We start from the raw sequence: 14975 nt of genomic DNA on the forward strand, positions 1-14975 counted from the left end.
ACCTAGCTAAGATTTTTTTCTCTGGGGTTAAAATAAACAATACACCATTTGAGTACATTCTCCTGCCACTCAGAATTCTTTAAAGTTACATATATATGGTACTCCAAGATATAATAATTATTTGATCTGTGCCAATTACTGTAGTACCCTAGGGTATTACCAAACGAAATAATAGGTTTATAATTCGTATTACTGTCTACAAAAGAGTCCGTTAATCGGCTTCCCTGTGTAATTACTTATGGACGGGTTTACTGAAACCATACAATCATTGGTTTTGCAAGTAGCTGAAAGAACTTTTAGGTTGGTTTTATATGCTTGCCGAGGTCATAAAATATATTAATATGTTTCTAGCTACAAATGGACATTTTTGCTTTCCTTATGAATTAATTGTTTTGCTGTGAATCATCATTATACTCGTAATATTAATATGAAACAATAAAGACGACTAATCACTGATTATGAATGCTCTCCTAGACTCAAGTTGAAATATTTTTTTTGAGAATCTGTTAGGTTTATTGAATGGGCTTTATTGGGAAAATATGGGCAGTATAGTTAGCCAATATAGTTGATTTTATAATTTTTATTATTTTTCTTTTATTAAGAAATACCTGAAAAAACATAGAATGTAGGTACAGCAACATTACACAGAATATATTTTTACTAATTACTTGTACGGTGTACGTGTACAGCGCGTACCTTACGAAAAATAAGATGGAAGTTATTAGAAATTATGAATTAAACTGTTGTTTTATTAATACCTCATTTATTTAAATAATATCCGACTTTACTTTTCTCAAAACCGAATTGACTAACTTTAACTATTTTGGTGAATTTAGTTATTTTAGTGAATTGAATAATTTTTTACACAATAACATTGATATGCTACTGCCTAAATGGTCTATAAAATTTCTAAAAAAATTTTAGGGAATCAAAGCTTCCTCTATGAAAAATCAAAATGTATTATAATTTTCAATACGATAAACAACCCATGGAGAGGACAATCTAATATCCACATAAATCAGATAGTGCTACAGTTCACCATATTAATTATATTTAATAATATTATTAATTATATTTTAAACCGGCCAAATTTTAGAGAAATTGTGTACTTTTATTTTTATACTGCTAGAAAACTTTATTAGATAATTAATTGACCCGGAAGATAGAAAATATAATTTATGTCTAAGTTAATTGTGACCAAAAAAAAACTTAACTTTTTAATTTACAACCAACATACATATTCTCAGCCAATTTTTTTCAAGTTGTGCGTTACTTTTCTAATTATGTCTGAACTTATGAGATGGACTGGAATATTTACCATATTTTTTCGACTTTAATATTCGTTTTGAGGATTGTGTGGAAATTACTCCAATTGGTGTAGTTAATAGTTTAATATTTACAAGGTTAAGTTTTGAGGAGTTGGGATTGTAAAAGAACAAAGCATTTTCTTAAAAAATAAATGCTTTTTATTATCTATCTGTCTGTGAGATGGGAATGTGACGGTGGCAAACAATTACTATACGATTTGACGGTGGCTGCCGTTGACATTTCCGCAGTTAGATTTGGTTACTAAAAAGGAGAAGGCATAGAGGGGATATAGATTAACACGAAGAGTCGAAAGAAGTTTAGGAAGGATGTGTCTGGTTAAGATCACTAACGAATTTCTTGATTACTGACGACTTCAAATCAAATCATTTGCTTGACGGCGACGGTGGTTCGTTAATTTCGGATGTCGTCACCGCGGGCGATTGACGAATACGGCGAGGGAAAACTTACGACATAAAATATATAAGTGAAAAGTAATTACAGCCAAATCACTTAATGTGTATAATAATTATCGGATGTGTAGCGTCTTTTGAGTTTTGGATGTTAGTTAGTTGAATGTTTTAAGATAAATATGTACGTTTGACCTTCAGTTTTAAGTGTCAATTACACGAATGCCAAGTTCTTTATTAAAATATACGTGTTTTGAATGAATTGGTATGAATAGCTATGAATTATTAAAAAAAAAAAGGTTAACAACTAACACTGTAATTAGATAGAGAATGATAAATTATAACCCAACTGTATATAATGTGTAGTACTATTATTTTTAAGGTTCGAGTTTGTAGGTAATTCGACTATTTTTCGAAAGTTGAATGTACATTTGTCTTCTCAATTTTAAAGGTTTTTGGTTTAAAAAGTTATCCTAAGCTTAGACACAAAATTAAAATAATAAAAGCACATAACTACACGACATAGGTACTAGCCACTAGGTACGTATCAAAACACAAAGAAGAATTCTCTGTCGTTTTAATTTAAAAAGTTGAGCTTACTGAAATTACTATTACACTTTGTAAAGCTTATTTTTAAATAACGTAATTTCATATAATTTGAAATATGACTTATGTTTAAACAAAAAAAAACAAATTTGCGAAAAAACTAACTGATGCATTGAACCAAAAACCACAATATATTCAGTACATTTTTGTTTTGTTTAATAAAATGATCATCGAATTTATAATATAATTTTTAGTTTCGATGTGAAACTGATAACGTATTGTTTTTTTTTTATTTCCGGGATTAATACGTACGTGGAATTAAAGCCTTTTTTTTTAACGAACTATTGGATTATTAGATTAAATAATATAGACTGGTGTAGCACGTCTAGTTATTATTATTATTTTTGTTTTAAACTTGTATATAACGCTGACTAGTTTTTATTCAGCTTAAAACGTGTTGGATGTACTCATAGCCATAACGCGTTGTTAAGTTATATTAGTACATGTGCAGGCCGTAAAAATGCATATAATAGTTACACACTGTGTGGGAATAAAAATGATAAATATCCGTGTATTCCGACCTACAGCCGTGTTAACAAAATGGTTTGATTACACAAACAATGACTGTTTCTGTTTGTTTTTAAACGACAGTTTATTATTTAGTGCGATTTCACTAAAAAAATATGTTGTTGTGTCATATGATCAAACGAGTCTTACTATGAAATAATTTAAATATCTAATATTTATCTTAGATGTTTAATATATTTTTATGATAGTTTTTTCTAGCTTGATATAATTCGTTTTATTCGTTATTAAAAATTAATTTAAGTTCCAAAATCAAGTTACCCGGATAGTTGAAACGGATAAACCGGATTGTATTGTATTTGTTAAACTATCCGGATATATTCCATAATGTCTGTATCCATTTTCCCGGGTTTTTTAATATCCGATTATTCATATGGCCCTCTTAAAAACAAAAGTTTTTCCACAGTTTTTTACAAGGGTTTACAGAGTACATTCGTGTTAATGAGATTCACACTGTATACATAACAAGACGGTTTATGCGTTTGTTGCGTACAGGTATTCAATTTTGGGTTTTGATGGACGTACCCGGTTCCTATAGAGGTACTATCGTATGCACCGTACTTTCCACTATTGTTCTTTTCTTCCTGTGCAGTGCGTTACTATCATTATGTTAATACAACGGTACTGCAGAAGCGGTGGCGGTCGCATGCAACAGAGACAGCGCGGCATTAGGTCTTGGTGATCGTCGGCCCTTTTAACACAATACAAGGTTTACCACTCCTCTCTCTCCTACTTTTTTATGCTCCCTTTCTCTCGGTGGCAAACAATAAAAAGGATTTCGGACAAAACTTATTGCACGTCCTTCTATACAAACCCTCACCCCCCCCCCCCCGCTTTACCGTGTATCGTCGCTTCCGCGCTTGCCGGACTCTCAAAATTATATTATTGCTATTATAATCGTACCGTAGTAATCCATTATCGTTTGGTAGTTCGTTTTCCTACACTCAGCGTCGGTGCATGTACGTCGAGTGATAATAATTAAGTCTTTTATAATATTTTACAATAAAATAATAATATACGACGAGGTAGGTACGTCCGAGCGACCCTTCAACGGGCGGGCAGGCGTGTGTGTGTATATTAAATTCCGTTTTTGTTTTAATGGCTTTTGTAAGCGCTCCGGTTTCACATAATAACACGAGATTGTCCAAAGCACGGCGCACTCGAAAAGGACGACGGATTAATCGTCCGAAAATTAAATCCTTTCCAGTTTCCTTATAATAATACATACGCGCTATATGACTTTCTATTGTTGTCTAAACGCTGCACATAACGATATTATTATCGGCAACGATCAGACTTAATCGTAAATATTCGCTGCAGCGTTTTATGCAGGCAAAATAAAACGTTTAACTCTAGAGTATTTCATATTTAATAAATTAAATATTTAAAATGAATTTATTTCTAAAACAAAATGTCAATTTTTATTATTATTATTATTATTATTATTATTATTATTATTATTATTATTTACCATTTGGTTTTATTTATACAATATCGATTTGACGATGTCGAATCGTGTATTCGAAAAAAGTTTTCAACCGTAAGTGCACAGTAAACAAGTACACGTATAGTGCAAAAAAGTTTCACACGACGCGACGCTTAATGTATAAGGCTACGCAAGATGTAGGGGGGGGGCGCTCCTTTAAGTTTAAACTTCAAACCTCACTACAATATTTAAGTTTTTAGAACAGTGCGACTTTACACATAACAATAGTACGTAAAATAGTTATTTACATGTATGTCACGCTTGGTATACTGAATGCGTGTCCAGTGACATTACTGAATTGCTACTTCATTTAAAAGACAGGTAATCCAAAATGTATTTAAAAATCTAAGAATTGTTAAATTTTATTCATAGCACACTATATTAGCAAGCAAAATAACATTTATTAGGTATATATTTCGAGCGTCACTATATATTTTTGATTGAATGTAGTTGATAAAAATCGATAATCTATATAAAAGCAAAACTTTCCAAAATGAACGAGTGACCTTATTTATTTAACTTATTTTATGACAGAAAAATCTAATAAGCAACATAAAATTATATTTTATTCTTCATAAATAAAAAATATTACGTATATAATACTGGCAGCTTTGTCGTCGTCAGTGAAAAGATTTGGGAGGTAGTAAAATATCGACCCACGGGGTCGTAGGAGTAATAAAATATCAATTGTTACCGACAGTCGTGTAATGTCATTTAACGGGTTTCTGATTTTTTATTGGATGGAAAACTATTAATATTTTAACATGTTAAATTATTTTGTTACATAATACTCATTTTGTATAATCAAAATATTATTCATTTTTAGACATTAGATACGAATGTGTGTATAATAATTATTCTAATTGAGTTTCATTCCAAGAGTTTAATCCTAATACAGCTGAAGAAATCGAATTGAGCGATTTTGTGCTAAACAACGTGTTAAGGGCTATTATATTGCTCCTAAATTGTGTGGGCCGAGAAAAACTATTTCACGTGACGGACTATGTATTATAGGACAAAACATAATAATATAATATTATTTTATACCTCTAGCTATACTTAAAAACAAATTGTTATTAAATACTGCTATTTTTATTACATCATTCATTTTATTAGTTATGTGCGATTTATAAATTGAAAGTTTTTATAACAGTATACTGTTAACTGTAAGACTATACTTTAGTATACTATAAGAGTAGGGTTGATTTTTACAGTTTTGCAATATACTACAAAATCATATCTTATGGTTAAGTTGTATCAGTTCGCACTGCCTAAGAAGTGCTGAGCTACATTTATTACTATTTTGTTCTATTTTGATAAAAGTGTAAAAAAAATAAGTATATAGTAAAGAACAAAAATAATTAAGCATTTAAAAATACTCAAAACCATAAAAAATAATACACTTCCGTATATACGTATTTCGGCAGCAAGTTAATATCATTACAGCTCACAACAGGCTGAATCAGTATATTCAGTCCTAAGTATACATTTTGTTGTTGTTAAGGTTTTTTATTTAAATAGTTCATTATTTCTTTAGGATAAAATTTCGTTTCAATACTATAACCTACAAAATGTGTTAAATGTTTTTTTAAGGTAAGCAATGTGTACTATTGTTACACCTATATACACTCGACCAGTTTATATTTATTTAGTATACAAAAAATTCCGCTTACAACATTTTTACAGGTAATACAGGCACACGCAATGTAGTAGATATGTCTTAAAAAATTGTTATTGTTATACATCGATTCTTCTCTGGCGTCAGTTACATAGAAAAACAATGAACAAGGCAGGTGTTAAAAACACTTTGTTTTCAATCTAACATTGCCCGGGTTAAAATTAGGATAGTGAATGGGGGTGGAGGTCATAGAACAATTATTACAAATAATATAAAATTGAAACATACAGTAATATAAATGCCCAGGGGGGTCTATTCTTGAAAATGTTCTACTACCATTTCGTATACGAAATGTGACTTTCTACTGGTTTTTTAAAACTGTATTCTTGAAATTGCGTTTTCTATTACTCTTTCTATTCTACTAGGCATTCGTATACGAATTACGTTATATTACCTGAATTATTATATTATCTAGTCTAAAATCTTGTCAAATATTTAAATATACAATTGGTTTACTATTTAATAATTCTAAATATTTATGATTACTCTAAATAGTAAAATTAAATTTAGTTAAATGTATACTTTATAAAATATAGTCTATATATTTAGTAGGTGGTATTTAGTACAAAATGCACTTTATCAACATTCTATAGTACACTAATGTAATGTTTAAATTTTAATAAATCATTTATTTGGTTGGTTGGTTCTGATTTATGTTCATTATATTGTATTGAAAATATTTTTTAGTTGATAATTAATTACAATATATAATAATAATACAAAATTATAATTATCTAAGACTTTATTACTATTATGAAAATTATTGGTAGGAAGAACTAACTTAGAAAGTTGTACTTACTAAATATTAGTATTTATAGATTAGAAATTTTCGAATTAATTTGTATTTTTTTATTCTTCTCCAAACAGTCTTGCATGCTAATAATTATGGGTATGTAGTAATGACAGCAAATTGTTAAAATATATAATATAATATATTATATAGACATATTTTATTTTAGTAATATAATAACTATTTTAATAGTAACATAAAATATTAAATCTGTGTACTTACATTCAAAAGGATCAATAGGCTCATAAGTTCGCCTAGTTACTTCTCCGTCAAGTTCTCTTTGTTCCAACTCTTCGATAGCAAATAAATGCATTATTAAATCATTATCATCATCCATTTAAAAAAAAAAGTTATGCAGTAATGACAATACTTAGCTTTTTTAAAACCTATAGTTAGACAAGGCAGACCTTACTTATCTCGTGGGTTCTCGGTCTTTAGTAATAATCTTGCCGAAATGTTCAGACACCGGCAGTAATTACTAAACGATAAATGGATATCGACAAACGTAGTCAACAATAGAGGTGACACATTATTTAAAATAATTTACGGAAAATTCAGTAAAACACATTACACAGTCGACACTGTTGACTATACAATACAAATTGACAACTATTGGTAATTTCGACTTATAAGATTAAGTTAAAGTTTTTGATTATAGTACATTCTCATAAATTATGACACCGTAGTTATCAAATACAAACACTGCAAATAGTATTATATGTACAATAATATATCTTATGGATTAACTAGAGAGACTAGATAACTAATTTTTATGAAATCTTTCTATTGTAAACAATATCGCATAAAATACGAAAATTATGTGATCATTACGGCGGACAATATATGTGTCACATCGGTATAATAGAAAGTTATACAATACACATAGGTACAATAAAATCCAATGTAATACCATTAACCCCAACCATGCATTTGTTGCATTCAATTATTATTTTTTGGCGTACTACATATGCCCGCGGACTATATATTCTATTAAATATGTTTTGATACCATATTTAATAACTAATAAATATGTAACAAATATAAATATAATATTAGATATGTAAGTAATATAACGATGAATTGAGTTTTTATTGTCATAACGTGAAACTATTGTTTGATTTTTATAATTATTATCATTTTAAAGATAATAATTTGTCATTATCAAATATAAATATTTCACGTCATATTGATACTAAACGTTTATGTTAATCTATAATAATAATATAGCATAGTAAATTTCATTTATACTCTAAATATATATTTTATGTAGTACACATATTATTTACTATAAATAATGTAGATTAAATTATTATTATTGTTATTATGAATTAAAGTACTCGTATAAGTATAAGTATGAGTATAAGTAATCGTTATTCGTACGCGAATCATAGATTCTACTGCCTATACCCCAGTAGTTGCAACGTATACGAATTGGACCCGTAATAGAATGTTATTCGAGTGCTTTGAGTGACCGCAGTAGAAAATTATTCGTGTACGAATAGTCATATAACACTGCTTTAAATGGTATTCTTGACATTCGCATACGAACATTTCGTATACGACCGATTCGTATAATTACGAATAATTTTCGAATGGTTTCAAGAATAGACCCCCAGTACTCAAATATCAGTTTATTTTTTTAACCTTCATACATTTTCATTATTTCCAAACTTTTGTTTATAGGGTTTTCCAATGGCCAAGTGGGGTAATTGTAAACAAATGGGAAAAATGTATATGCATATCATTTTATAGAAAAAACTAATAATGTTTGTGTTTTGTTTGTTAATTGTGTATTTTATTAAAATTGTATACTAAAAACATTCGTTACATTGTCCATTTCAATATATTGCATTTATATTTGCCTCAAATGTTTACAAAATGTGTTTATTTAGCTATTCACACATGTTATAATTTATTTTTCATACTCATATTTTGTCTTTTGTTTTTGTGAATAAATGTACCTTGACGTTTTCAATCTGAATTCATCAAATATTAAAAATTGTTTAAAACATTATTAAAAGTTTAATTCATTTATGCCTAAAAAGTGAAAAATATTAACTTTTAAGAAAACAAATTAATTCGGATACTGAATAGTTATTACAAATAAGTATTGTTAAATACATTTTCAAAACGCTTTGAAACCAAAAAGGATTGTCATGTTGTTTTCTCAAGTTGAATAAAAACGTAATTGCATACTTAGCAATTGTTTAATATTTAAACCAAGTTATATTATTGAACATTTGATATTATACATAAAACCAACATTTAATTAAAAACGAATTATTTTTCTTCTACCTATAAGAGTGTAAAATCTCGTTTTATTTACCACATACTATCATAGTATTTAACTTGTTATTAACAATAGTCGAATTTCGAGTTTGTGAGTTTATTATAATAATAATATAGTTTTATGTGATTGTTTTGAATTTAATCAAACTTTATTTGTATTGTTTTAGTACAGTACACGTGTCATATTATACATAAGAGCACTAAAAAAAAAAAAAACAAGATGAAGAACAGTTTTACCTATTTTTTAATGGTGGCTACCATTCTCCTGGGTACTTTAATAATTGGTAAGATGAATTATAAGTATAAATATTTTAAACAATTTATTCACTTTTCTTTTAATTTATACTATAAGAAATAATTACCAGGAACAAATCTTTCGATGGCATCAAGCTTATTCACAGTGGTTGTGATAAGAGCGTAGCGTTCTTTAGATTTTTAAACTTTAAATGAGAACTCTCGTGTATAGGTTTTAAATTGTATTCTCATTTCCTTAGTCAGCAAATATAGAGGAAATCGCCATTTTCTTTATTAACAGTGATGTTTGCCACTCGTTATCGTCAATAGACTTCTACGGAATTATAACTAACAATTGATAAAATAACTTAATAAAATGAAAATTATGAAATATAGTTAAATAACATGTAAAGTATTTATTTATTATTCGATTAATTATGTTTGATAATTTGTAATAATTTTGTATTTTGCCAAATTAACATGCTTATATTTTTACAGGGAGCAACGAAACATCAACTAGATGTAAGTACTATTTTTTTATATTATTCAAATGGTTTATTCCTACTAGAAAATGAATTAGTATTTATTTGTAAAATACAAAACAAATTATCTTATGTAGAAACCAATTACTTTCTTCTAAACATTTGCCTAGAATTTAGTTATTCTCTATAAAGTATAACTAATTTTCTTGGAATAGTCTTAGAGTGTTGTCAGTTATAAATAACACTTCAGTTAGAGATGTATGAGGTCCTTTGTCACAAACATAATACAACACAATGATAACTATAATTATAGCAGTCTTAAATCTTAATATAACAATAAGTAACTAAGATATTTATATTATTTAAAGAAATCATTTTGATACTATTTTCTATTTAGTTATCAGCTAAGTGATCAGCAGTATTTACATAGTATAAATGACTATTATGTAATTTGGCAGTTATATAAAAATGTTTTGGAAGCTGAAACATCTGAGATTTTAGTTAAAAAACTGAAACTAAATGATAATATTGATTTAGTTTCAAGCACCCTTAGTAAGTTATATTAACATTCAAATTCGTCATGAATAATATAGTTCATGAGTCAAGTAATGTTTTTTTTCTAAACTAGTTTTTTTACACTAAACACCTTTTGGTGATCTATTCAGATTTTCCTGATCGCACTTTTGTGTTTGCAGTTCACATAAAACCTTGTATCATAATCGTTTTTAAAGATTGTTAAAATAATTTATTTGTTGCCTGGAACGTCCTAAAGCAGTCTATAGGAATCCGAATAGCCGATTTCGGGTCATATATCACATTCCTCACGTATTTTCATAAACACTTTTAGCTGTTGAAAAGTTCGTTTTAACAAATTTTGTATTTTAACTTAAAGTTTGATAAAAACAGAGCTATAATAGGTTTTCTATATCAATTTAATTCAAACTAATAATTGTTGCTGTATTAAAAAGACTGTCTTTTAATACAAAAAATACACCCGTTTTTGTGAGCAATTATTTTGTAATGTTATATATATATATATATATATATATATATATATTTATTTATTTATTTATTTGTTTTAGCTAAGAATGATAATCCATTAAAATGGCACAAAAAACAATTATCCGTCTTGGTGATAAAAATAATAAATGATACGACAGTCTTGCCTTCATTTATAGAAATAGTTAAATGGCTGATTCAAGTAAAAATGAATACTTTTATTCAAGTTCGGCACCCAATTACATTAAGTCGAATGAATTGCAGGAGAAGAGTACGAACGTATTTGTTGAAAAAACTGTGAAAGAAGAGTTTAACTCGCAATTCATAGATGTCCATAATGTTTTGAAGTCATTCCAGAAGGACAATAGCGATCATATAGATGAAATTGATTTTATTATTTGTTTAGGTGGACATGGTACATTATTCTACGCTACTAGTCTGTTCTCAGTATGTACTCATAATTTCCTTTTTTTATTTTATAATGATACACTAATTATTTTTATCTTTTAAAATTTGTTTTTAGAAAACAGTACCGCCTGTTATGTCGTTTCCCATGAGCCCCCCTGGTTTTTTAACACCATTTCAAATACAAGAATTTAAAGAAGAAATAACTAACGTTATTGAAGGACATGCAACGTATTTTATTCGAAGTAGACTGGAATGTAATCTTATTAAGGAAACTAATACTAACCAGTTTACCGAAAACATTTCGGTGCTCAATGACGTGATTATTGAGCACGGATCAAATCACCTTTTCAGCTTATCTTTGTACATTGATGGAACTCACATAACAAATGTGAAAGGAGATGGTAAACATTCATGGAATTAATTTTCAAAGACATTATAAATTGTAATAATTCTAAATTATTATAAACAATATTGATTGAATCATACTGTTATATTAAGTACTGATATTTTAACCAATTTGAAAAAACAATTCAATGATAAGCGGTATACTAAATTATGCTATGTATAAAAACCAATAAACTGAATTAAAAATTGAACATGTGTCTTCTATTCATATTTAAAATAAGTGTTTAAAATTCCAGGTCTAGTTATATCAACGCCGACTGGAAGTTCTGCATTTGCTGCATCGACGGGATCGTCTTTAATTCACCCAAGGATTTCAGCTATTTTGATTTCTGCTATATGCCCATTTGCATTATCATTCAGATCGGTTGTAGTGTCAGCTGATGTTGAAATAAAAGTAGGGTTTACACATTATTAAATATTAAATAATACTTAATGTCTTAGTTTGTAATAATTATTTTTGTTTGTTGAGTTGTAAACAATTTTTTAAACGATGTATAAAAAATGTCTACTTGTTTACAATATTTCAGTACGAATACTATCGTCTTAATCTCTGCCAATTTAAATATATGTCAAGACAAATGTATTTAATAATTGTAATTTAAATGTAATTTTTTAACGAAGGAAACAGTAAGAAGTAAGTCCAATTACTTGTTACAGATTATGTTGGCTCCTACTAACCCTCTTACAACCTTTGCTTTTGTTACGTTCGACGGTGCCAATAAACAACAGTTAAATGTTGGTGATAGGTAAGTCATCAAAACGTTTAAATAATATTTAATTATTCGGTAACAGTTATCAATGCTAGATTCAACCAAGGTACTTCATTTAATTTTCGCTTAAATTAACTGTAGGTATACTTCCTAAATGCTAAATAAATTAGGTATTAGGCTTTTTATATATATATATATATATATATATATATATATATATATATATATATAAATGGATTATCCCTGTGGACAGGGGAGAAAGAATTCTTCCAAGGGCCTTACACCTGTCGTAAAAGGCGACTAAAGTGACGTTGAGCCGAACGTTAAGAGGCCTTCTATGGGACCACTTCTCTTGAGACATACCTTCCCCGGCCTGCAGATAACGCCTAGCGCTACTAGTCGGTTCGTGGTCGTAGGGGCCCCCTTTGGGGAGAACCACAAAAGCCAAGGTACGCCCATATAAATGGATACTGGATTGGCATGTTATTTTAGCTTCGACGCGGAGCTAACTAGAAGATTTCTAGTAATAAAAATAATTTGTTTTTTCGATTAAGTAAATGAACTAACGATAATATTTTAACTAATTCCTTCATACAGCCTATAGATTAGATATCGTACACCTAAGTTACATAATAAGGCCAAAGTTAAAGAAGGTCGACTCTTTCCTATCCAAACGTGCTAGTGCTTTTTTTCAATAATTACCTTTTTTCTGAAAATACACCTAACTTGATTTCTATGTTAACCTAATATGATTTATATTTTCAGCATTCAAATAAAGTCGTCACTATATCCTGTACAAACAATAAATCCCCAAGATAAAACTATGGATTGGTTTAGTTTGCTTTCCAAAATTATGAGTTGGAATGTGCGCATAAATCAAAAAGCCATCGAAAATAATTGAATGCTTAGACTCTAATCTGAAAGATTATTATTATTTATGCTAATATAATACTATTATATAATATACCTAATAATAAAATACTACTATATAGTATTATTGTATATTACATTATCATCTTACATACGCAAATGTTTTTGTTATATTGATATAATATCTAAAATAAATCTTATATGTATAAACTTTAATACATTTGACTTTCTTTCTTTTATCAACATTGGTATTAGGTGGCCAATATGTTTTTCGTTGAAACATACGAGTAATATTAATCATCATTCATCAATGTCAATGATCTGAAATAGACGATTGCAATCGTCACGGCGTGTATTATATATTAACAATTTCTATCCCCGTCGACAGGTCACAAAGTTTTAGCCAAAGTACTATAGATTATGTTGTTGTAATATCTCGTTCGTACTCCGAGGAGGGGTACTTAAATATATTGTCAAAATGTCAGTAAAAAAAAAAATTAATTTACTTCCAAAAAAATAAACTGGCGTGGACGGCAAAAATAATTAAATAATTCATGAGGACATTTTTTATTTTGTCGGCGCCAGTGTCCGCCCTTATCCGATCCCCAAGTATACAACAGTGTATATGTGCCAGTGTAGTCTACACAAATGCATTTCTCCGTCACAATTTCAGTTTGACTATAGCAGCGTGCGCCCCTCTACGTTTTGAACAATTATGCGAACAAATATTTTGTTTTAATTAGACGTTATATTGTTTTTTTTTCCATAATAATAATTATTATTGGGCACAATAACTGTACGGAGACGATGGTGGCGAGTAGGGGCTACATTATCTTTGTATAAAAAACAAATCATATTATCCTATTCTATAAACATACATAAACACTGGTCGCGCATTGTATAATATTAAATATTGTAATATAATATTTAAAAAAAAATTGTTATTTTTACAATATTGGAAACTGGAGTTCTTTAAAAAAAAAGCTGTGATGTTTATCGCTTTGATTATATGCGACTTGGCGTCAATGTGGACACCTTAAAACGCGATAGCCGTCGAGTGGATATTATTATTATGAAGGGGAAGATTTTCTATTGTTCCGTTTCCGTTTTTATAGAATATTTTCGGCGTGAAATACTGCAGGAGAGATAAACAACACGAGCGTTTACGACGTCGTTAAACCTTATTATTTACCCTAAAGTAAACTATTGTCGTGTTCATATTTTCAGTGTAAATTCGTTAACCGACCCGATTTCGTAACGGGAAATCGACCATAGCAGTAATATAATATGCTGTGTAATAGGTGTTAATTTTGGTTTGTCTACTCGCAAAATTTAAATAAATGTAGTTCTTATTTATTCATGCAATAAATATAAATTATCAACTATTACGAAAATGAAAAAAATCCGGTTTTATTTCAGTTAGGCAAATGGAAAGTAAGAATTATATTATTATTATTATTTTCTTTTTTTTATTAACAAAAACAATCTATATACAATTAAATTTACAATGAGTTTTTTTCCTAAAATTATGAACATATCTTAAATATTGGTAACACCTTAAGAATTATATTATACAATTATAATATTGTATAAACTTTAAAAAATACCCTTCAGTCAAAAAAAGAATACACTTTTCAGTAGTGGCGTTAGCGTACAAACTAAAATCTGTTTTCACTTTTCAGTGATGGTAATGATAGAACCGAAGTAGTAAATACGCGTACACGCTTCTACTGAGAAGTGTATTCTTTTGTTCCGGTTTTTTTTCTAGGGAAATAAGA

General features: G+C 28.6%; 1 protein-coding gene across 4 annotated transcripts; it reads left to right on the forward strand.

Annotated features, from left to right (window-relative positions):
• The first annotated feature begins 4503 nt into the window (after positions 1-4503).
• LOC126837940 (NAD kinase-like) lies at positions 4504-13364 on the forward strand. Of its 4 annotated transcripts, none has more exons than XM_050571954.1 (10): positions 4504-4653; positions 5870-5925; positions 9257-9373; positions 9822-9845; positions 10888-11006; positions 11069-11251; positions 11328-11613; positions 11854-12011; positions 12275-12363; positions 13093-13364. In XM_050571954.1, exons 3-10 carry the CDS (start codon positions 9310-9312, stop codon positions 13226-13228), a joined length of 1059 nt encoding a protein of 352 aa, XP_050427911.1. In that variant the 5' UTR covers positions 4504-4653; positions 5870-5925; positions 9257-9309; the 3' UTR covers positions 13229-13364. The 4 variants fall into 4 exon arrangements, with proteins under 4 accessions (XP_050427911.1, XP_050427908.1, XP_050427910.1 ...); XM_050571951.1 differs by lacking the exon at positions 5870-5925 and adding an exon at positions 6878-6899; XM_050571953.1 differs by lacking the exon at positions 5870-5925.
• The last annotated feature ends 1611 nt before the right edge of the window (positions 13365-14975 follow it).

Source organism: Adelges cooleyi, unplaced genomic scaffold (assembly GCF_023614345.1).
Source record: "Adelges cooleyi isolate 19-005CV unplaced genomic scaffold, UGA_ACOO_1.1 ACOO_flye_CR_arks_rails_tigmint_CR_PRNA_30, whole genome shotgun sequence".
NCBI lineage: Eukaryota > Metazoa > Arthropoda > Insecta > Hemiptera > Adelgidae > Adelges > Adelges cooleyi.